The sequence below is a fragment of the Ursus americanus genome, chromosome 34, assembly GCF_024610735.1.
Source record: "Ursus americanus isolate L20-20 chromosome 34, mUrsAme1.1.p, whole genome shotgun sequence".
NCBI classification, from domain to species: domain Eukaryota; kingdom Metazoa; phylum Chordata; class Mammalia; order Carnivora; family Ursidae; genus Ursus; species Ursus americanus.
The window spans coordinates 6,910,665-6,932,494 of NC_142160.1; the positions used below are offsets into that span (position 1 = coordinate 6,910,665).

The 21,830-nt window shown below is 43.5% G+C and overlaps 1 protein-coding gene across 9 annotated transcripts in view; it reads left to right on the top strand.

Moving 5' to 3' along the window:
• GLIS3 (GLIS family zinc finger 3) overlaps positions 1-21,830 on the top strand; it is a 619,421-nt gene that overhangs the window by 548,375 nt on the left and 49,216 nt on the right. For all 9 annotated transcript variants that reach the window (XM_087858807.1, XM_087858808.1, XM_045772457.2 and 6 more), the window contains one exon: positions 5,683-5,827. In XM_087858807.1, coding sequence (XP_087714933.1) covers positions 5,683-5,827 — 145 coding nt within the window. The remainder of the gene's footprint in view (positions 1-5,682; positions 5,828-21,830) is intronic.

The following is a 21,830-nucleotide window of genomic DNA, read 5'->3' on the forward strand; positions in this document are numbered from 1 at the left end:
AATGGGGTTGCTATAGGGGAGTCATGCTGACAATGAAGGTTTGGTCCCAGTGACCCCTGAGGCCCCTTCGAATGCTGAGTATTCTTGTAAATTTGGGTTTTGTGTTTAACTTGGACTCCACAGATATGCTTTTAGCTTTGTCCATAATGGCCCAGACCACCCCACTTCCAATAATCATCTATTTACTGTGCCTCTGGTGTCTGGGAGGAGCGGGACCCGAAGAGAAGGAAACAGTGTGCCTCTGAGCATCCTGTGAGTGCCGCTGTGGGGCTCTGTGCATTCCTGAGCCACATCACGTGAACTTCGGGATGTTTACTAAGTTGGGTGCTCCTGGAAGCAGATGGTGAGCCAACGGTTGAGGTGCGTGTGAGTTATGAAAGAAGCGATCCCAGGAGAATCTGGGAGAGGAATGAGGGAAGGGGAAGAAGGTGGGCAGGAGGGACCCCATATGGGGTTCTGGAGATGACGCACGTCACAGAGTTTGTCCCACTTAGAGGCAAACGGGCACAAGTGACTGGTTCCTTTGTGTGTTTGGGTGGGGAGTGGTCTGCTGGCTGTTGGCTGTAAAGGACACAGAAGCTGGGGGACAGGCACACCAAGGCTGGGGGAGGGGGTCAGCACAGAGCTAATCAAAGGGGTCAGAGGGGATCTGGGCAGAACAGCAGCAGCCTTTGTGCCATACTTCTGCTTATCTGTATCTTTCCAAACTCTCCATGAGTGGAGGTCCTTAAGACAGGACCACATGGTATTGTTTAGACACAGCCACATACCACCAGAGATTGTAACTTCCTTCAGATAGAGCATCGTGTCTCATTCTTACAGACCTCATTGGCGCTGTATGTTGTATCCCCATGCCGGGCCCTCCCTGCCAGAGGCCCGGGGAGTTTTGGAAGTTCGAAGGGCAGTCAGTCAGCCAGGTCCTCGTGGGCTTTATAACACAATTGTGCAGATTAAACTCATCACAGGAAACAAAGCCCCAAACACAGGTCCAATCACAGGATTGTTGAAAGCAAATATTCTGCAGCCCTCCCTGCACCATGGAGGCCACTGTGGGACGGAGGCCACTGTGGGCCAGCCTGGTCAGAAAAGATTGCACTCAGGAGGCAGGCCACAAACTGGGTCTTGGAGAAGCTGCATTGGGAGAAGAAAGGCCATCCCAGGCCGAAGGGGTGTGCAGCCAACGATGAATGGGATGCTTGCCGACAGCAAGGCAGTGCTCTGTGAGCTCTCCTTCTAGAACTGTCTTCCTCTTGATAGGCACTCAGCTAATTTCCCCAACTCCTTCAAGTCTTTGCTCGAATATATCTTTCCAATGAGGCCACAGTTCTCCCCAGCATTCCCGGGCTAGTTACCCCTTCTCTTTTTTCTCTTTTTTCTATAGCAGTTACCATCTTCTATGAAATTTACTTATCTGGTTAGTTTGTTTGCTGTTCATTGCCTCTAGAATGTGAGCTCCTCAGGGGGCATCTTCTCAGCTCTGACTGCTGGTGTATGTCAAGCCACTAGAACAGTGCCTGGCATATGGTTGAGGCCCAAAAAGTATTTTTTTCAGTGAATGAATGAGAAGGATACAGAAGAGCTACTCTGGAACTCATGGGGTTTGGTTAGGGCAGCAGAGTTGAACAATGGCAATGCCATTCACGTTCTGCAGTACAAGGCAAGGTCCCCAGTGCTGTGTGACACAGCAGCCAGCCCTTTAAAATAGATGAACTGGTGATAAGTGGGTTCAAATGTCACTTCCTTCTGTAAAGACCAATAAAGTTTCCTTAAAGGGCAAGTTCTTTGCTGTCTCCTACGGGCAGGTGATTAGACAGTATTGGAAATTTTTTTAGCTCTTTTTATAAACCTGTGACAGAAGACAAAAATCCAAATTGTTTTTAAGACACAGATCTCATGTAACCATTTCTCATGATGAGGTCTGCAGGGAGACATAATAAGAAATGGTTGCATGAGGTTCGTGTCTTAAAAACAGTTTGGTTTTTATAATTCCGAATTTCTACAAGCTATTTCCTGTTCCCATAACCAGAAAGATCTCAGCTCTCCTCATCAGGATTTGTAGAGACCGGTGGCTCTGAAAGTATTGTCGCTAGACCAACAGCGTCATCGTCACCTGGGAGCTTGTTAGAAATGCACCCCAGACTTGATGAGCAGCTCTGTAGCAGGGCCCACGGGTGATTCCGATACATGCCCAGGTTGGAGAACCATAGTTAGAGATCATCCCCCATTGGGAAAATTTCTATCTTCTTTTACATTCTTATCAACTGAGAAGATGTTGAAACATACAGTATGTAATTTGTTGTATATAAATAGTTGGGTTTCTTACTCCAACTATAAAACTATCATATGGAAGGACATCCCTCCCAGGAGATCCTGCTATATCTTCCCGCCTCGCCCTTTAGATAATTCCTGGACTAGAGAATGTTTAAGAGCCTTAAATGATCTGGAAGGCCCTTTCCTGGTCTAATAATCTGGGAGGGAGAGGATAATACTAAACTTGCACATCATTACTGCATTCCTATGCGTATGGCCTTCCTTTGGAAATTACGTTTAAGTTCCCCAAGGCTTGTTTGATTTAAGAAGCACTTTCTAGAACCATGCCTAATTCCAGAGAAAACCAAATTAACGTTCCCCACAAAGTCGTATGGAATCACACTCTCAGAAACCATGAATACTTGTTGAAGCTATGGAAGAGTTGCCTGCCTTTGACTCCGGGAATGTCCATGGCCGTGAAATTCCTTGGAAAGATGGCATCAGTACTGATCATTGTAAAACGCTAGAGTAATAGAAAGCAGAGAGACGTTCGCATCTATGCTCAGTAGAACATATGGGCCCCAGATCACATTGTAACGATGAAATATAAATTAAAAGTGATCACCAGAACTCATTCGAAGCCTTGATTTTTTTCCAGTTTTTCTTACGCGGCATGTGTTAGGTTAGTACCAAAATAACAAACATACCTTCCAAAAGCCCTGAGAGGGTTAGCCATTAATTCAGAGGGTCTTGGTCAGAGATTGCAATGTGGCAAAGCTGAGGAAATTGAAATGTAATTATGGCTAGCTCACCACATGTGTTAAATGCTCTTTCTCTAATACTTAGGGTCACTATGCCATTTTCATATTCTTGGACTAAGACCTGGACATGTGTTTGTCTCTTTACGGAGCTTGTTGAGATCCAAGAAATGCTAAAGTTACAGAGTAGTAACCCACTGATGTTTTGTGTGTGTCTCTTGTTTTCTTTGTGATCAGAGTATGGGTCACAGTCATTGTCCGTAGAGTGCTGGTGTAGTTAACATGCGGCTCTCCAGATGAAAAAGGCCCAGTTTGTAGCATTTGCTAATTTCCGTGGTGTAAATATTCTCATCATGACCGATTTCAAGCTCTCAGTTTGCCATCATTGCATGGAAAATTTGGGAAACATACACATGAACGGCACTCTTGGATTGGTGCGAGCCAGCTCCAGCACATCACTGGAATGTGAAAAATTTGGAAAGCAGAGGAAAGGATTTAAAAAAAAAAAAACAACAACAACATAATATTGCTGCTGGGAAAAAAATCAGTTTTAATACTGGATTTTATAATGCTTCCTTACAGTATTTTGTCTGAGTGTTTTATATAATGATCATTCTGTATATATAATTTTGTGTTTTGCTTTTATCTTCATGGACTTCAGTTTAATGGTTGCATAATAATGCATCAAATTGATGTGAGATCATTTATTAGCCCTAGTTGGACATTTAAATAACCTTCCCTAAGTATGGATATTGCTAGAAATAATGCTCTGTATTATTAAAACATCAGGTATAAATCTTCCTTCACCTCTCTGGCTGTTTCCTTAAGACAGATGCTAAGATGAAATGATTTCAGTTATGACTCTTGAAACAGTATTCCCAGATACCATCTAGAGAGTTTGTGTCAGTATATACCCCTACCACCAACAACGCTTATGAATGCTTCTCTCACTGTACCTTTACCACCACTCCTTTTTTAAAGGTTTTGTTAGTCTGATAAGTTTTTGAAAAGTTTTGACATTGCATTTCCTTGCAAACGTGCTGAACATCGTTTATTCTCATTTCTATTTCTCCTTTGTAAAATCTTTGTCTTCATACCAAGGGCTGCACAATGAGGCAGTCCCACCTCACACAGAAGGTAATTTCCAGGCTGGAGAAAGTTTAAAAGCCTTCAGTGATCTGGTCGGCCCTTTCCTGGTTCTAAGGAACGGACTCTCCTCACATCACTGCTTCCATCTTATTTCTCTTCTCCAAGCCCCAGGCTTGTGTCGCTCTAGTCTTACTCTTCTCAGACCATCCAGACAGGGGGGTTCTTCCCCCACGTATCTGCAAGGCTCCCACCCTCCCTCCTTTTGAGGCTCTTTGCGAGAGCCCTCTCCAAGAGGCTTCGCCAGCCCCTCCGCCTAAGGTCGCAGTGCCCCCTGTTCCAGCAGTCTCCCTGCTCTGCACTTCTCTTCCCCACGTTATTAACTGCTGCTGACATGGGATATTGTGCGCTGTTCACCGGCTGCCTCTGGAGTAGAAATTCTATACGGCAGTCGTCCTAGAGCCTGGAGGAGCATCTGACGCTCCATAAATACTCGCTGGGGGAGTTGGTGTATTCCAGCCATATATCCGAAGGTTTAGTTTTGTCTTGATAAAAGCAAAATCAATGCATATGCTCTCTTTAAACACTGAAGATGCTAACTATTTGCAGTATCTGTAGCAAATACTGTTCTATGTTTTTAAGGTATTATGTTTTTACAGAAGCAGAAGATTGATATTTTTCTGTCTCTAAACCTCTCATTGTGATTTTCCCCATTCTAATTACATTCAAAATTCTTTTTCATAAGGAGAACAGATAACTTTTGGCCTATTCTTTATTCTTACCTTTTTATGGCATGATATTTTTTTTTACATGTAACTCTTTATTAAGAATTATTTTGTTGGGTGGGGAAATGGGATAGACTGGTGATGGGTAGTAAGGAGGGCACATATGGCATGGTGCAGTGGGTGTTATACGCAACTAATGAATCATTGAACTTTACATCAGAAACCAGGGATGTACTGTATGGTGACTAACATAATATAATAAAAAAGCATTAAAAAAAGAATTATTTTCTTATTGTGATAAAATGAAGATCTAAATTAGGTTGGCTTTTTTTCTTGTAACTTACTGTTGGGGTTTTATGGCTGCTAATGATATGAGTTTTGCTTTTAATCATGTTCCGTCATATTTTAAAACTTAACCGAAGGTACAGTCTATAGGCACCAAATCTCAGTGGATATTTCTCAGTTATTTCCAAGATATTTTCCTGGTCCTATGTCTGTATTTTAAAAGCACCTTCCAATCTGGACCAAATATACTTGAGTTTGTTTTTGTTATCACTACAAGTTCTGATAAGATACAGAGCAAATAAAAGGAAGTATAATAGGAAACTGGGTTCCCAGAAGTAGAAACATCAAAGACTGAAGTCCAGTCCTCCTCTAGCTGCGTTTTCCGGAATCACCTGCCATTGGAGAAGTCCCCGTCTTATTGACTCTCTGTTAAGCCCAGTGCCTGACCCACCGTCGTTGCTTAGTAAATACTTGTGAATTGAATTGCATTGAATCTTAGGGTGTGACGCCTTTCCTGAGAAGTATTCCGAGGGACAGCTTTCCTTTCTCATGTGTCTTCTGTTTTCTCCTTCTCTTAGTTGCGGTCCAGTGCAGAGCTCCATCCTGACCTGCTCACAGACTGCCTCACCGTGCAGCCCCTGCAGTCGGCCACCTCCCCGCGCGACGCTGCTGCTGATGGGGCAGTGGGACATTCCCCCGGGGCAGGGCCTGACCTCTATCCAGGTAACCACAGCAGAGGCCATGTCAGCTGTTCTCTGCTAGGCCCTTCGCTCTGGTTCGAGGGAACGCTCACATGAGAACATTCTCATGTGTAGATCATCTGTATTTTGCTTTCTCGATGAGCTGCAAGTTGCCCCCTCCCTGCTTCCCATCTGATTCCTGAGCTGAGTTGGCAGCAGACTGTTTTTTCTCATAAAGAAACACAGTAAAATAATGCATTAGCTCTCTTAGTTCTGGACTACTGCCAAAAGTCCAGTGCACCCGGCTCTCCCAGGTATCTTAAATTTATTAACTTGATTTAGACCCAAAGGAAATGTTTCCCCCTTACTCAAGTAACAGGCTGCATGTGGATTTCTTAATGGAACAGTTATTGTCATGTTTGCATTTCAAAAGGAAGCCCCAGGTCTCTAAGAAAAATCTCACATCAGTCAGCCACCTTGTAAGAAGGGTTTGTCAGCCACTGGGGGGGGGGGGGGGGAGGAATGGGAAGGCACTCCCAGACCAGCGTCCTTCTGCCTGGGTTTGAAGAATAGGTGATTCTACATTTGGAAAATTTCATCTATGTAATGAAAAATAGGAAAGGATTAATATGCAATTAGAAAGTTATTTTTTTCGTTTACTTTGTTAGCCTGGATTTTTGTGCCTTTTCCACTCTATAATGATTATGTACTTGTGCAAACATAGTTGGTTGTCACCCTCACGTATGGAAAGCTCTTACTGTCATGCTATGAATATGAAAGCGAAAGTCCCACCAGCTCCAGACAATGGGGATTTTCTATTATCTATGGATCGCAAGTCCCACTGCCACCCCCATCTGATTCCAGAGCCAGGCTTTGGCAGAAAACTGGGTTTTTTTCTTTTTAAAAGTACTAATAAGCCATAGAGAATTAAGAACTTACTGATGCATAACACTAGAATAGGAAAAGCTGTGCTCGTGTAACTTTTTTAAGTCAACAGTTCTCAGCTGATCCCAATGCAGGGGAAAGGGCATTAAGCAAATATTTTGAGAGGGTTTGTCAAGACATCCTTAATGTTGTCCCACTGGTGGTGGCCCTTTATCAGTTGCTCTGGGAACTTTCTCTTAGAGACCCTAGGAGATCTGAAGGGCAGACCAAATCCTACAGAGGTTTTGGGAGCAGCTCCATATTCACACATGAAATATACCAAAGCACAATGTTATCAACTCACATAAATATTTTGTATTAGATATATACATGAAAAAGCGTGACTCGTTTTTGTTTGCACATATGTCTGTTTGATTTGCCAAATATTTGATATATGAACATTTATTCTAGCACATTTAATTAACAATCAGTTTACAGCAGCCTATACAGCATTTCCCTGCTTACTGCAGTCCAGAAATCCATAATCTAACTAAAGACCTGGTGCCCAGCAGTTAAGAGTCACAGCTAACCAGACGGGATTGAAAAGCAGCCCAACATCTAATATAGGTAGTTTATGGTAATGGACTAGTCTTACTGCGTTTACCCTTGGAAATGGGTTTGGGAAGCCACGATATCTCTATCTGTGGAAAACATTAGTACCTGGGCTGTGTGTGGCCTAGAATGTATGGCTGACTTTCAGAACTTAGGAGTCACATTTGTCCTGGTGTGTGTTTAGTACCTCTGGTAGTGTTGTTCAAGTTTTATAAGAGGTTTATGTTAAACCAGCTTTGTCACTCCAGACAGATTTCCTTTTTTTGTTCATGACACTTTTTTTCTGTATTTGGTCTTCAAAACGATCATGAGCTCTTAGCGTTGAACCTCCAGCTGTGGCAGGCGAGCTGCCACAATGGGCAAGGAGCCTAAGCTGTCACAGTGCCAACAGAGCATCTTCAGACTGACTGGAAGTTTCTGTGACTCTGGAAGCATTTGAAGCAGGCAGGTGGCCTTGCTGTTGAACTATGTTCTTGGAACTTTACTTTTTGGGTCAGTGTAGAACTGCAAGTTTACGTTGCCTACTTCTTTCTTTTTCCTCTCTCCCTTGGGTCCTATTTTACTTTCTTTGTTCTTGCCTTTTCGAAAAATTGATTAAGTTTTCCGTGTTGCTGAATACACAACAAACCCAGAGCAGAACAAAGCAGAGGGAAAAACAACAAAAGAAAAAATGTTAAATCTTCCTGCTGAAGTTCTAGAAAGGCACATGCCAGGAGTGCATGTTTCTACCGGTTTCAGACCTGTACCAAAGATCTATGGAAAGAAGCCAAATGGTGAAAAATGCCAAAGGAAAATGAAGCTGTTCATAAATTAGTTAAATGTAAACTCCAAAGTGTTAAGGCAATTTGACAAAGATTAAGACTTGGCTAAATGGTAAAAGTACTTGGAGCCATTTCTTTTACCTTCTGCTACACAATGTTGAGAAAGTATTTGTTTAATGATTGTCAAGCACTTATACTTCTAAGTGCTAGTAAATTGATTTATCATAAAAATGTTTGGATGGAAACCTGTTGAGTCCGTATAGATGGAGGATCAGAAGCCGGTTAGCAATAGGCACCAAGATATTTTAGAAGCCATATGATTGAAGACTTGTAGTTTGAAGAAGTCATGGTTTTGAAATGGAAATTTTTAGTGGTTTAGTAAATAACAGTTTGTGAGATTCCAAGAGAGGGATAGTTTGCAGAGCACTAAGGAGAACAGGGAAGGTGTCATTTCTGACACATACACATCTTACAAGTCTCCTAATGTGCTGGCTTCCCTTACTGAGACCGTTTTCAGTTGATGAGACAGAATTTGATTGGAAAGGGTTGCCGGAAAAGACTTCTATTTTTGTGGAAGGAAATAGTGCTTGAGGTTCAAGCAGCTAAAATATCACTTGAGGCCACGCTGAGGACTACTTTAAATTGAGGTGTTTACTTGCCTACTATTCTGAAAATCCCAAGGCTCCCCAGACCCGATCCTGAGCTAACTTGAGAGCAATTTTGTGCCCTAATGGAAAGGCCAGGACAACGATGAGCAGTTCTCAAGGATGGCTCACTTACATTTTCTGCCCTTTTGTTCAGAAGTTCTGTACCCTAGATATCTAGATAATGCTCCAGACTAGCCTATAAATTTGGGTGATTTATCTGATCATCTGAGTGAGAAGTATTTCACAGTCGGCAGACCAAGGTGGCCACTCTCAAGGCTTAGTGCCCATGAAGAAGGTCTTGTCAGCTTCCTCAGTGAACCTAATGGAGCTGATGAGCATACAGTGAGTGAGTCTGCAATACCATGAGAGTCTATTCATTAACAGAGAATGCTCTATGGAAGAGGATCTGTCCCGTGGGTGGTCACAAAACTTATGGCTCCCTCCAAACCAAAACTGCCTACCAGTTCAGTAAACCATGATCTTTGTAAATGGCCTTAGCCGTGAATGCCTCATAGAGACCAGTGCGGTTGAGATGTTCAAGTCCCACGAAAACCACCCATTGAGTGAGCAGCTCATGCAGCTAGAACAAGGAAGTATGCAAGAGTGGGGGGATTGTATTGGTACCCCTTGTTTTGAGTTATAAAATAGTTATCATGTTTTAGATCTTGCCAGTTCTGTTGAATTATTTTTACTTTGAACATAATGTTAGATTTTTCAGGAGGAAATATAAGTACGATGCTCAAATATTACAGAATTGTAGAAAGACAAAAAAGACTTTTTTTAGGGCAGGAATTTTTGAAGTCATACATTGTCATTGCCTTCCCTTCGCCCTCATTACTGGGAAATAAAGCCTTCTCTCTCACAATATCATCACATTTTGTAATAAACAGCACCATATTAAATCTATGCAAGATTTAACATATTTCATGAAATAGTTAATGTTGCATTTTAATGTAATTTATGGTATATGTATTAATACATTTTCTATATTCTTAAATTGAATACACTTGCTATCTTGGGGCAGCTTGCAGAGTTGCAGGGGTTAGAAATAATTTTATATAAAAGTGTCTCATATAGTCTACTTGCAAACAGTGGTTGTTAACTTAGGGACTTTATTAGAAGGTTCTAAAGTGACATACTAATTTCCCAGTAGGTTAAACTTTACAGAATTGTGAAGATCAAACAACATGATCTACATAAAAGCAAGCATACAGCATTATAAAAAATGCAATAGATATTTCTTGCATGATCTTCAAAAGCAGTGATTTGCTTAGAATTCACCAGAGGTGAGAAAGGGACAGAAGGACTTGGACCTGGTGGTGGCCAGAAGGAGGCAGACACTGGGCTTACAGAAGTGATTTAAAGGGAAACATTTGGTAGTATCTTTTCCATGTCCCTTCTGACATTGCCTTGAACTGCTGCTTCAGAACTGAGCTGTCAGAATCTTGTACTGTTCTTCACATCCCTTATATCTGTGGTTCATCTACCAAGTTGGATTGAGAAATCAGTGGGGGTGGGGGGCGCTGGGTGGCTCAGTTGGTTAAGCATCCGACTCTCGGTTTCCTCTCAGGTCATGATCTCAGGGTCGTGGGATCGAGCACTATGTTGTCGGTCTCCCTGCTCAGCGAGGAGTCTGCTTGTCCCTCTCCCTCTACCCCTTTTCCTTCTTGTGCTCTCTCTCTCTCTCCCTCTAAAAAATAAACAAAATCTTAAAAAAAAAAAAAAAGAAAAGAAAATCAGAAATCAGAAAGGGCAGCAAGTTTTCCGCTCTGCTCTGTTGCAGGCACTGATAGCTTTGACCTCTAGCTTTCGCCTCGCACAGCCCTGAGCCAGTCCATTCGTGTGCATCGGATCACCTGGAAAACCTGGGAAAATGCAGATTGCTGGGGAGCCCCACTCCCAGAATTTCTCATTCAGTACATCTGAGTTAGTCCCAAGAATTTGAATTTCTGCCAGGGATTTTTAACAAATTCTCAGGCGACACTGGGTGCTGCTGGTCCAGGAAACACACTTTGAAAACTACTGCTCTGGATCATAAAATGTGGGAATGTTCTAGCAAAACATGATCTTGGTGTGACAGGTGGGAGTTACAATAAGAATTGCTCATAATTAACGAAATGGGGGGGACCTTTCACAATGTGTAGATAGTATATCAAATCACCACAATGTACACTTGAAAATATCTTACAATCTTAATATGTCAGTTATACCTCAATGAAGGTGAAATTAAAAAAAAAATAATTGGAAAATTGGAGCAAAATTTATACTTGAAAACCACGGGATGGAAATTTGTCCACAGAAGACAATTTAATGTTATAGCCAATATGCCATATATTTACAATGAGAAATAAATAATGTTGCTCTGGTACTTATAATTAAATACTTACAAAGATAATAAAACTGAATCAGATAGTGAAAAAAAATTGCCCCGTAATATATGTTTCTGTTTCTCATTACAGAAAACCTATCAATGGATATTAAGCTCCTCTCCCCCCACCAGTGTTATAATGGCATTACTCATATTTTGATTAAGAGTGAGATCTTGTAACTACCCAACTGAAGAAAATTAAAATTGTGATTCCCAGCCAGCACAGGGCACATTTGTATGTATGCAGCTAATGTTAATGACTTTATATGTTTGCAAGCTGCTTAATTTGGTGCTTCAATTTCCCATATCCACTTACTCCCTTGTATTCATGTTAGTTTTTCATGCAAGATTAAGCTGAATTATTCAGTTTTATAATATGTACAGGTTTTTGCTGTAAAAATATTTTTTTGTGGATGAGCAAAAATTGTTCCACACCTCGTGGAGAAGAAGTAAAGCTGGGTTGGTTGTAACTTTATTCCCATTGAGCAAAGTCTTGGTTATCTTTACACTGTTATTTCTTCTGTTCTGATTTTATGTTATTTTGCTAGTATTCAAACGAGTGTGAGAAAGAAGGGTTGCATGTACTTCCAAGTGTACCCACAAGCAGGTGGGTAACAGATGGCAAGACAGAGAATTCAGGATAGAATTTATGGAATGAGGAGCTAATAGTTTCGCGATTAGGAAGTTTTGGGCCAGATTGATTTCTGGGTCCAAAGTCCTGACCTTCCAAGGAAAGGGAGAAATAGGTAGGTGTGTGTCTTTCACGTGAAGAATAAAGAAAAAGTGGGCATTTTCAAGGTGCTTGTCGTTCACATAGTGAAAGTTCATTTTTTTGACGCTTGTCTTAGCACTGAAAATAAATGTGACTATCATAAAACTCGAAAGTGAAGGACATGCCTGAATCCGCTTGGATATTATTTGCTGCATTTTACTGTTAACAGTAATAAGAAAGCATCTTTCAGGCACTGAATAAAGAGGGCATCGTGGAATTGGCTCATTCCACGTGACCGAAGGCTTGCTTTTATCGTGTCTTCCGTACTGTCAGACAGTGGCCTGCCCCACTCAGTTGCCTGGCCACGGCTCACAGCATCAAGGCCGCCTTCCCAGCTGGCAGCACACCTCAGAAGTTACGGCTTCCTCCTTAGCGTCATATCAGTTTTCTTAGGAAGTGCAGAGGCGGTGCTGGCTTTCGTGACACCCTTTCTGGTTGCTGCCTTGGCCTCACCTCTTCACCTCCAACCCTGGTCTCTCTCCGTGAATGTAGCTGCTCATGGCCGGCTTCTGCTGGGTCCAGCAGCTCTGTGAACACTTAACCATGTCCCCAAGGGGTTGTGGATTTATCATCTTCGCCGCAGCCTTCCCCCGGGGGTTCCATGAGAGTCCTAGTCCCCCCTTCTAGGAGGGTCTGCAGAAAGCGAACTGTGTATTCACTATTCAGAGGAAAAGGGGGACAACTCTCTTCGGCATGAGTAGGAACTCGCTCCCCAGATGGGCCCACAGTGGTGCTTGTCACCTTCTCTGAGAAATGAAAACCGTAATGCGTCAGCTGCCCCTGGAGACGTTGTGTGATTGGTAAGGATGTAAGGTCCATCGTTCTGAAGTTCTGAGGCAGTTTGGGGTTATATCTGTACGAACATGAGGAAGGACAGTATTTAGTATTCTCTTTTCTTAGGTCCTATCATTGGCTGTGTTTTATACAAGACCTCTGACCATCTGTGTAGCAGTGTGTGCTCAGGTGGAACATTTATAGGTGGGAATGTTCCTTCTTCTCCAGCTCAAAGTCGTTTCTCTCTCCCTGAGGTCGGTTGCTGGGTTAAATGACATACGGAGTGCTCGCAGTAGTCCTTAGCACGCCGCAAGTGTTCGGCATCTGCTAGTTGTTGTTGCTTTTATCCAAATACTAGGAAACTGTCTGTTAGAGTTTTGTGAAGCAGGGAGGGAACAGGTGCCCAACATCACCCCTCACGTCCATGTAGGAAATGGGGACAGTACAGAAGCCTGCACAAGTGGGGGACTTGATCGGTGTATTCAGTTGTTCACATAACACTTTTAAGTCAAGGAAATGTCCTGTAGGTCTCTAAAGAAAAACAAATTGGAATCAGAAGCCCATCACCTGGGTGGCAGTGTCCCTAAAATCACAATGTCAAACTGTGTCTTGATAAGTATTACTTTTTTTTAATTCAAAAATAGCATGTTTTCTGTTCGTTTTTGTTTTTGTTTTAGAGATAGTGTGCAATGGCAGGAAGGACGTGGAGCTAGATCTGAGCTCCAGTCTTGGCCTCTGCTTTGGGGAGGTTATTTCTCCCCTTCCATGAGTAGGTGGTAAGAATAGCAGCTTCTGAGGACTAATATGGGAATTAAGGGAGACCACACGAAAGAGTTGGGTACACTCCGTGCAGCTGGCAGGGGCTCCTTCCTCTTCACACAGAGAATCACCCCCAGACTCAGTCCATGTCTGTGACAGAGACTGGAACCCCTTCCCTGCATTCCTTTTAGTTCTGGGTCCTACCACTTGGGGTTCAGAAATTGCTGTCTTGAGATCAAATGTTCCTTTTGAGAAGAATTCACATCAAGATGCGAACTCAGAACTCCCCTATTCTCAGATCCATGAATCAGATGTTGCGTTGTCATTGCTATGAAGAGTGGAAGTACACACGGGCTGCTCAGACAGCGTGCCAAGGGGCTTGGGTGAAAAGAGAGTTTAATCAGCAGGGAATTGGTGAGGATGAGGTAGGTGAAGGAAGGAAGAAGTAAGACTGATGGTCTCACCCAACACAGTTTTACACCATCACTGTGTCGGCCCTGCTGAGGCATAGCCTTGGTCCTTCCAGACATCGTTCTGTAAATAGACTTTCCAGACCGTCAAATACACTTATCTTAAAATATACTCTAAGGTGTCTAGAAAACTATTCTTCACTTATTTGCTTACTTCAAATTTAGTTTCCATAATTCAAAAATATTTCCATAGTCCATAGATGGCTCCATATTTCCATAGATCATTCTTAGTAGTTGACTTGCAACAGATAATTTATTATGCCGTGGGCTGCATATGGCCTGCCTGTCTCCTGTTTTGCATGGCCTGAGAGTGAAGGATGTTTTTAAGGTTTGTAAATGTAAAATGTAAAAAAGACTATTAGCTTTTAGGTGAGAACAGTTGTTCAAAGAATTGAGAACATTGCCTCTTTTGAGCAGTGCCTAAAATATATAGTATCTGGCCTTTTACATAACAGGATTGCCAAATGCTGCTTTCCACTAATAGCTGGGGCATTAATCAATGACTGAGTGAAATCAGGGAAGCTCGTGGCTTCCATGTATTTGATCACATTTTGTTTTAAAAGTCTGCCAATATAGGGACACCTGAGTGGCTCAGTCAATTAAGCATCCGATTCTTGATTTTGGTTCAGGTCATGATCTTGGGGTCTTGGGATTGAGCCCCATGTCAGGCTCCATGCTAGGCAGGGATTCTGCTTGAGATTCTCTCTCTTTCCCCTCCCTTTGCTCCTCCCCCCCAAAATAAATAAATCAATCTTTAAAAAATAAAATAAAAGTCTGCCAATACATATAGGTTCTTTGATCACCGTAGTATTTTAGGTTTAGCAGATACTTTAGTAGTCTTCTAGCCCGTGGGTTTACAGAGATTTTTATAAGGCCCAATATTTACAACAGGTCACAGCAGAGCTATTTCCCTTGAAGGGATCCAAACCCCTTATACCACCCAGCTCCTGTCCTCCCTCACATAGTTTATGGAAGCCCAAATGTAGTGACTCCCAAATGGAATTATTACTATTTAAGTCTTCACGCTGTAAGCAGATGTCTGCAGAGGCAGCCTTGTGCCATGCTGGGTGGTGAGCCCTCACTGATGTGGCTGCCCCTTAGGAAGAAGCTACCAGAAGTCAGGCAGGACTCAGTTCTGGTTATGGTGAGCCCAGGGCTGACAGGGATAGCACAGAGAGCAGCCATGGTTTAATTCTACTAAGGTCTGTTTTTCCTAAAAAGAGAAGAGGCTTAAACCCTTGAATATCAAGGATTATGTTTTCTGAGATTCAGGACTCTTGTAGACATACACATTAATGGCCACGAGAAAAGCAAAACTGTAAAAGATTGAGCATAGGGAGGATGCTAAAATATACTTTCTACCCAACAATAAGGATACTTGTAATTCCTGTAACTGAAGACTGACCCTTCCAGCCCGCAGGCAGAGAAAAGCTTTTAAACTCCTTAAGAAAGGTTGTAAATGGGCATAATTCATGGTAGCACGCAAATGACTTGTCAGAGTCTATCTATCCATCCTCAGAGTAAACTAGGAGGTAACACTGGGCACCTGAAGGGAAAATAAGAAAATCCTCCACTTTGTGGACAAAGTAGATAAAAAAGAGGAAAGGGGCTTCTCTGGAAGTCACAACAAGGCCACCCTCATCATCTGTGTGGTTTTGCCCAGAGCTGGTGGTCACTGCAGATTTTGGTTCCCTGCTAATAACACAGTTCCCCAAAAGGGCTGTTGTGACTCCCATTTTACCGAGCGGGAAAAGGGAGAGGTCTCTTAGGAGAGCTCAAGAGTTGATAAATTAGCCGTTGAGTTGGCTAGAAGAATATTGTATTAAAAATTGGATTGGCCATATGTGTTCCGTGTCTGTTTCCAAGAAGTCTCCTCTGTGAAATGATTTCAGAAATTGCATGGAAGGGTGCCTGGTTGGCTCAGTGGGTAGAGCATGCAATTCTCCATCCCACTGTGGTGAGTTCAAGCCCCATGTTGGGCAGAGAGCCTACTTATAAAAAAAAAAAAAGAAGAAGAAGAAGAAGGAGAAGATGAAGAAGAAGAAAAGAAGGAGAAGGAGAAGGAGAAGAAGAAGAAGAAGAAGAAGAAGAAGAAGAAGAAGAAGGGGAAATTGCATGGAAGTCAAGTAGGCGGGATTATCTTGGTAGCATCTGAAAGTGAGAAAACGTCTTTTGTGGTCAAGAAGGTACAGGTAGGAGGTAGCTAAGGGATGAATAATGGGGACCTAGAGAAGCCAGTATTTTTTACTAAAACTGTTTTTTTGTGGCCAAATCAGACTTTATTCCAAAAGTGGAGATGAGGAACATTCCTGCAAGAGCTTCCAGGAATGGCTGTCCACACCTGCACCATCTTTCATCTTTCTTTCCGCTCTCCTGCCCTGTTCAACATGGGGGATAACGTAACACACGGTGGCAATACTGGGTTTCTGACAGGGTACTCTTTGTTCATATTACCTTCCTGACTTGCTTTGTAACTCACTCTCTGTGAGTGCGTTAAGTGGGTTGGGAGGTGAAGGGAAGAAAGAGAAGGTATGAGATTTGAGGTTAGATAAGTCGTGCATTGTCTGGAAAGACCCGAGAGGGGCTGCATGAAATGTTGGTCCCAGAGAAGTTGAGCGAGCTGCCAGATGATGCCATTCTACTCGTAACAAAATGTCTTTGTTCTGAAATGCAGATGTTTCAGGAGCTTTTGCTACATGCCGTTAATTACACCTGGTATTTCAGAATGTCTGATGGTAACCTTTGGCATCTACGTGGATGACATCAGCCATTATCTGCTAGTCATATCACAGTGTATTCCAGAAAGGCATGTAAGCATGTGTCCTCTTCCAAATACGAATAGCTTCTTCCCTGGCTGTAAATCCAGCTGCATGATGTGGAAATGTAATTGGGCAGCCTACACAGAAGTTGGGAGCTCATGTGGGAATATCTATTTGTAAAAGAACCTGAATATTCATGTAACTATCCAGACATCAATAAATTCTCATTTTACCTTATTTATTTCTGTTCCCCAGTGAACAGCAGTGCTCTTAAGCTCAGAGTTAATAGGCATGTTCTTCAGAGATGTACCCTCTCTTACCTTAATAGAACGTCTTTCTAACACATTTGTTCATCGGTTGCCAGGTAGCTCTCCCATCAGGTGACATGAGTATGTTTTCTTTGTCTTAGTGCACAGGTGACAGTTACCACTGTTTGCCATCAATTAGCTTGGGGTAGCATGTCAAGGATGTACGGATGGTGTCATTTTATTCTGACAGCCGCCCGAGCCGGTTGAGAAGGGATTGTTTCATTATCCTCTTATCAGTACTGCTGGATAATCCACACTGCAAAGAGGGAGGGGGGAAAAAGACAGGCAGAAAGAATAGAATTTTAGGGATTGGCAATATTAAAATTATTCATGCCTCCGGGAGGAGAGAAAGATTAGAGAGATGACTCTGGGAACCCTTCAGAAGCCCCCCTTTCCTAATGCTGGCTGGAATGTGGAATGCTGCCCCTCGCCAGTGGGGGGTGGGGAGGGGAGATGCACACGGAGCCTGGGAGGGGAGCAAAAGGGAACCAAGCCCTTACTCAGACAGTGACCAGGCCAGGAGTAACTGTGGCGTCTCTGCCCTTCTCCAGTGAATGGGGCCTTTTCCCTGTCGGGAACTTCTCCCTGGTTCGTGAATTTGGGTCATGAGAGCACTTTCCACTGAACAACGGTGCAATTAAACTGTTCTCCATGGTGAAACGCCAAGAACCACAGAAAGTATTGGGGCCCAGATTTTCACCGTTGGGGAGCAAACCTCCCGTCGTCCCCCAGTGTTGGCCATGTCCTTCAGAATGACAGAAGGGAAGTGTTTTTTGAATTCTGAAAATTAACCAAGGCCGCATCTTTATGCTCTTGAAGAAACAAATAAAACGAAGTGCTGAAAATGTAAAAATACTTCAAGATAAACTAAGCTTCAAGAGGGACAATTGTGTTGACATTCTAGTAACAGCCCGTTTTCACTCCTTAACAGAACGCAGTTGTGCATGAAAATGACTTTGTTGTTTTTTAAACTGAAATGCGGTATGGGTTGTAAGTCAGAGGTGTACGTTACCATGTAAGACAAAGGACAGCATTTTAACCCTGTGAGGATTCTCTCCCAGACCCTCAACACTTTGCAGCAACTTGCATTAGAAAGATTGAACAAACGATGCTTATTATCAGAGAGCATGACGCATTTACTCTTTTGCGTTTTAAAAGGACTCCAGTCCATGGTTTATGTTTATATGCGTCTCTAGGTAAGAGGTCACACTCGGTGGGAGATTGACCATTTGGGAGCAACATATGCCTTCATTTTATATGCTGTTGATAAGAATGAGTATAATAACACAAATAAGCAAAGAATAGTGACTGTGGTTTATCAAGCACCAAAACATGGTCCAGGCACTGTGCTAAATGTTTTTATGTATCATATGATCCTTCTCATCATACTGCAAGGTATTCTCCTTATTTAAGATGAAGAAACTGAGCTTAGGTTAGGTGACTTGTCCAGGACACATTGCTGGGAATTGGTAAAGCTCAGATTCAAACCGAAGTCCATCTAACTCCCATTGTCCATGCTTCATTCTCTGAATAACCACCCTGATGACACTGTCTCTCTCAAGTGCCCAACTCCTAGTGAGGCCAAAGGAGTTAACATTCCCACTGCAGTTCAGCTGTTTCTTAACTCCTCCCCAGATTCAGATTTCTTCTGGGGGACATGTGGGGGCATGGAGAGGGCAGGCAGACACAAGGTCGACCTCACCATTTCCATTCATTTAGAAATCTAATTCTCTTTCATATCTCTGTGGAAGCCACCGTAGCCTGGCTTCACTGCTTAGCCACGCCCTCTGTGCCCAGAGATGAGCGGCAAGCCCCTGCCTCCCCCTGTGCACCAGTTACCAAGCATCACCTAGCATTTCTCAGGGTCCCAGCATTACGCTAGCACTTGCCGTAAGTGAATTTACAGTCCCTTGGTAAGACTCATTCCCCCTCTCCTAGGAGAGCAGGCCCGCTGTAGCGGTCATGGCTTTTTCAGCAATCATAAATGACTCCAAATGCACATTTACCATACAAGCTCAGACACAACCAGTCTGCACAGTGAATCTCTGCTTTGTGCATGATTGACGGAGGTGGTGGCCTTTCAGCCCACCACATCCTGGTCACTTGTGGTAACAGGTGCATGTCTGATTGCTCACAAATAACCCCTCCCTGCCTGCCTTCTTTCCCACCAGTAGATCAATATGCCCCTGACAAGCATCTGAAATCTTTATTGGGGAAAAAGCACATTCCCTCCCAGCTGTTTGTTTTCCAAACCAAATAATTTAGTTAACTTGTTGCCTAAGTTAATTTTCAGGGCTGGAAAATTTCTCTCAGCCGTGCTGAGGTCACTTTGGGGCTTTTAGGATGGACAGAAACAGAAATGGGAATATACTTTTGGCATTCTGACCAGCCTTGCCTTTTGGTGGCTGAAGGTAGCTGTGTGCATTGTGTGAGTGAGGGAAGAATGCCTAGTGACTCCAGTCTTTGCAAATGGAGTGTGCAGTATCAGCGCTCTTAGGCCTTCTCTTGAATCTGCTCTGTGTCTGAGAGGCCATAGAGCGTGGTGGTTAGGGGCATGGGATCTGAAGTCTGTCTTCCTGTTATCAGCCACATGACCCAGGCCAGGTACCCAAATCAGGAACCCAGTGAGGCCTCAAGTCCTCATAAGTAAACTGAGGAAAGGTTTGCAGACTATTCAGTAAGTGTTCACTCGGTCCTGAGGCATAGGGCAGCCAGAAGATGAAACGCAGCTGAGATACGGTCTAGCACCTGCTGCCCCCAGTGCGATCCCCGGATCAGCAGCCTCAGCATCCCAGGGGACTTTGGGAAGTTTGATACCAGTTCAGAACCTCAGCACTGCCTGCCTTCAAGACCTAGGGAATCAGAGTCAGTATTTGTTCCCGGTGATTGGTTTGTAAGGGAAAACTTGAAAAGCAGGACTCTAAATGTCCATACTGCTTTGAACAGGAATATGCCCTCCAACTGGCTATTGTCATGTACCTCACCTGACGAGGGAGGTCCTCCTTCCTGTCCTCTAAAATGATGAGAACATAGTCACTAAGCAGTGCCAGGGTAGCCTTCTCTGGTCTTGGGAAAGGGCCTGAAACAAGTAGGCCCCCAGGAATAAGCCTTGCCTGCCTCCATTCACACAGTGAGTACATGACAGTAAAGGTATCCCCAGGAGTGCCCTGTCTATGCACCTAGAAATATAGATTGATTGTTTTCATTTGGATAGAGAGAGAGCAGTTTATTAACCCAGATTAACCTGAGCTAGGTAAAGGCTCAAGCCTCGAATGTCCTGGTCCCCGTAGCTGGTGAGATGACCTCTGGGGACCACACAGAGCAACACATACTGCTTTGTTAAAACTGTAAAGCCCAACTGAGTTACTTGCACCTCCGTCTTCAGGAGACAGGTGGGGGGCTGCAGGCAGCTATGCTCCAGAGAGAACCCAAAGTGTCAGGTAGGCCGCTCCTGGTCCTCCGCTGAAGGCAGGGCTCACGAATCCATCCCAAGACCAGGCTTTTATTTCCTTGGGGAGTCCACCATCTCTTAATCACAAAAGCAATAAGAATTTCCAATATGTTCCTCGACCATTCCTAATCAGCTGCTCTCGCTGCCAGTCATCAGCGCCGTCTGGAGGTTCACCTAAAAGCTCTCTTCCAGCCTTGACAGTGGCACTAACCCCTGAGGTGACACAAGACAATGAAGGCCACCCCCATGGGCAGCCTGTGTGCACCAGTTGATTTGATCTCAACAATTTTGTTAATATTGCTCTGACTCTAGAGGGATCAGTTCTTTTCCCTACGCTGTGATTGACAGGCCTTGGGTACGCCCCTTTGGTTGAGTGTGTATGGAAGGAAATGTTTCCTTTAGTAAATGACCTTACCATTGCACTCTAATGTGGAGATTTTCTTCCAGAGGTTAAAAAATCACTTGGCAAAGCTCGACGTTTGTCTGGAAGCATGTGTTGTGTTAGGCGTTCTGTGAGAAGTCAGCAGATACTCAACTTCAAACATCCAGCACCTGCCTCATATGGAGTACGGGCTGGAAAATTGTGTTTGAATGAATGAAAGAATGAATGAATGAAAGGATATTCTTAGACTACACGAAGATGTAATCCTGGATGCATGACTGCTACAGCTGGAAATTCCTAGAAGTCAGTGTAGGTAGGAGAGGCATTTCCTGTGCCACAGGGACAATCACTGGGAAATGTGGATCCCAGGTAGAGGCCAAGGGCAATCCTACAAAGTCCCAGTTCTCTCATCCCAGAGTTTGTCCATTATAGCAGAAGGGTATGTGACATGGGGTTGGACTAATGTTGGGACGCCATTCTCTGCTTTTATTTCCTCGAGATCTCTGGTCCTTGTAGTGGCTACAGGCAACATCCGCAAGCAGAATTCTTGCCCAGGACTGCACGAAAAGTGCTCTGTGTAGACGCTGAACTATGAGCTTCTACTAGGTGACCTCACCAGGAGAGATTTTGTCCTTTACCTCTCATCCCATCTCTTAGGAAATAGAGGCAAGTCATGGGTTTCGTTTTGCACACAGGTGATTTCTTACAACCGACATAAGAAACTATTCTGGATACTTTACAAATTCAGACTTTAAATTGAACCCTAAAGACCTCCCTTTCTTATTCTCATGGGGTCCCCAGTCAAAGGGTCACTATATGTTTCAATGCCATTCACCAGCTTTAGCAGTGGAAGAAAGGGCTGTTGGTCAGTCACCACTTGAACTCAGCAAAGCTGGAGGGCAGGTTCCAGAGACTTCTGCACTGTGTCATACACCTCTTAAGCCCACCTCATACCCTCTCCACCACCTAGTCCTACCAGCAGCCATTGCTATGGCAACCATTTGCACCAAATATAATTTGAAAGCACTTCCCCTCACCTGTACCACGAATCCCTGGCTTTCTGCCCTCAGGCTTCTCTGCTGCCCTGGTGGTGGGCATCTGTGAGAACTCTAGCCACTC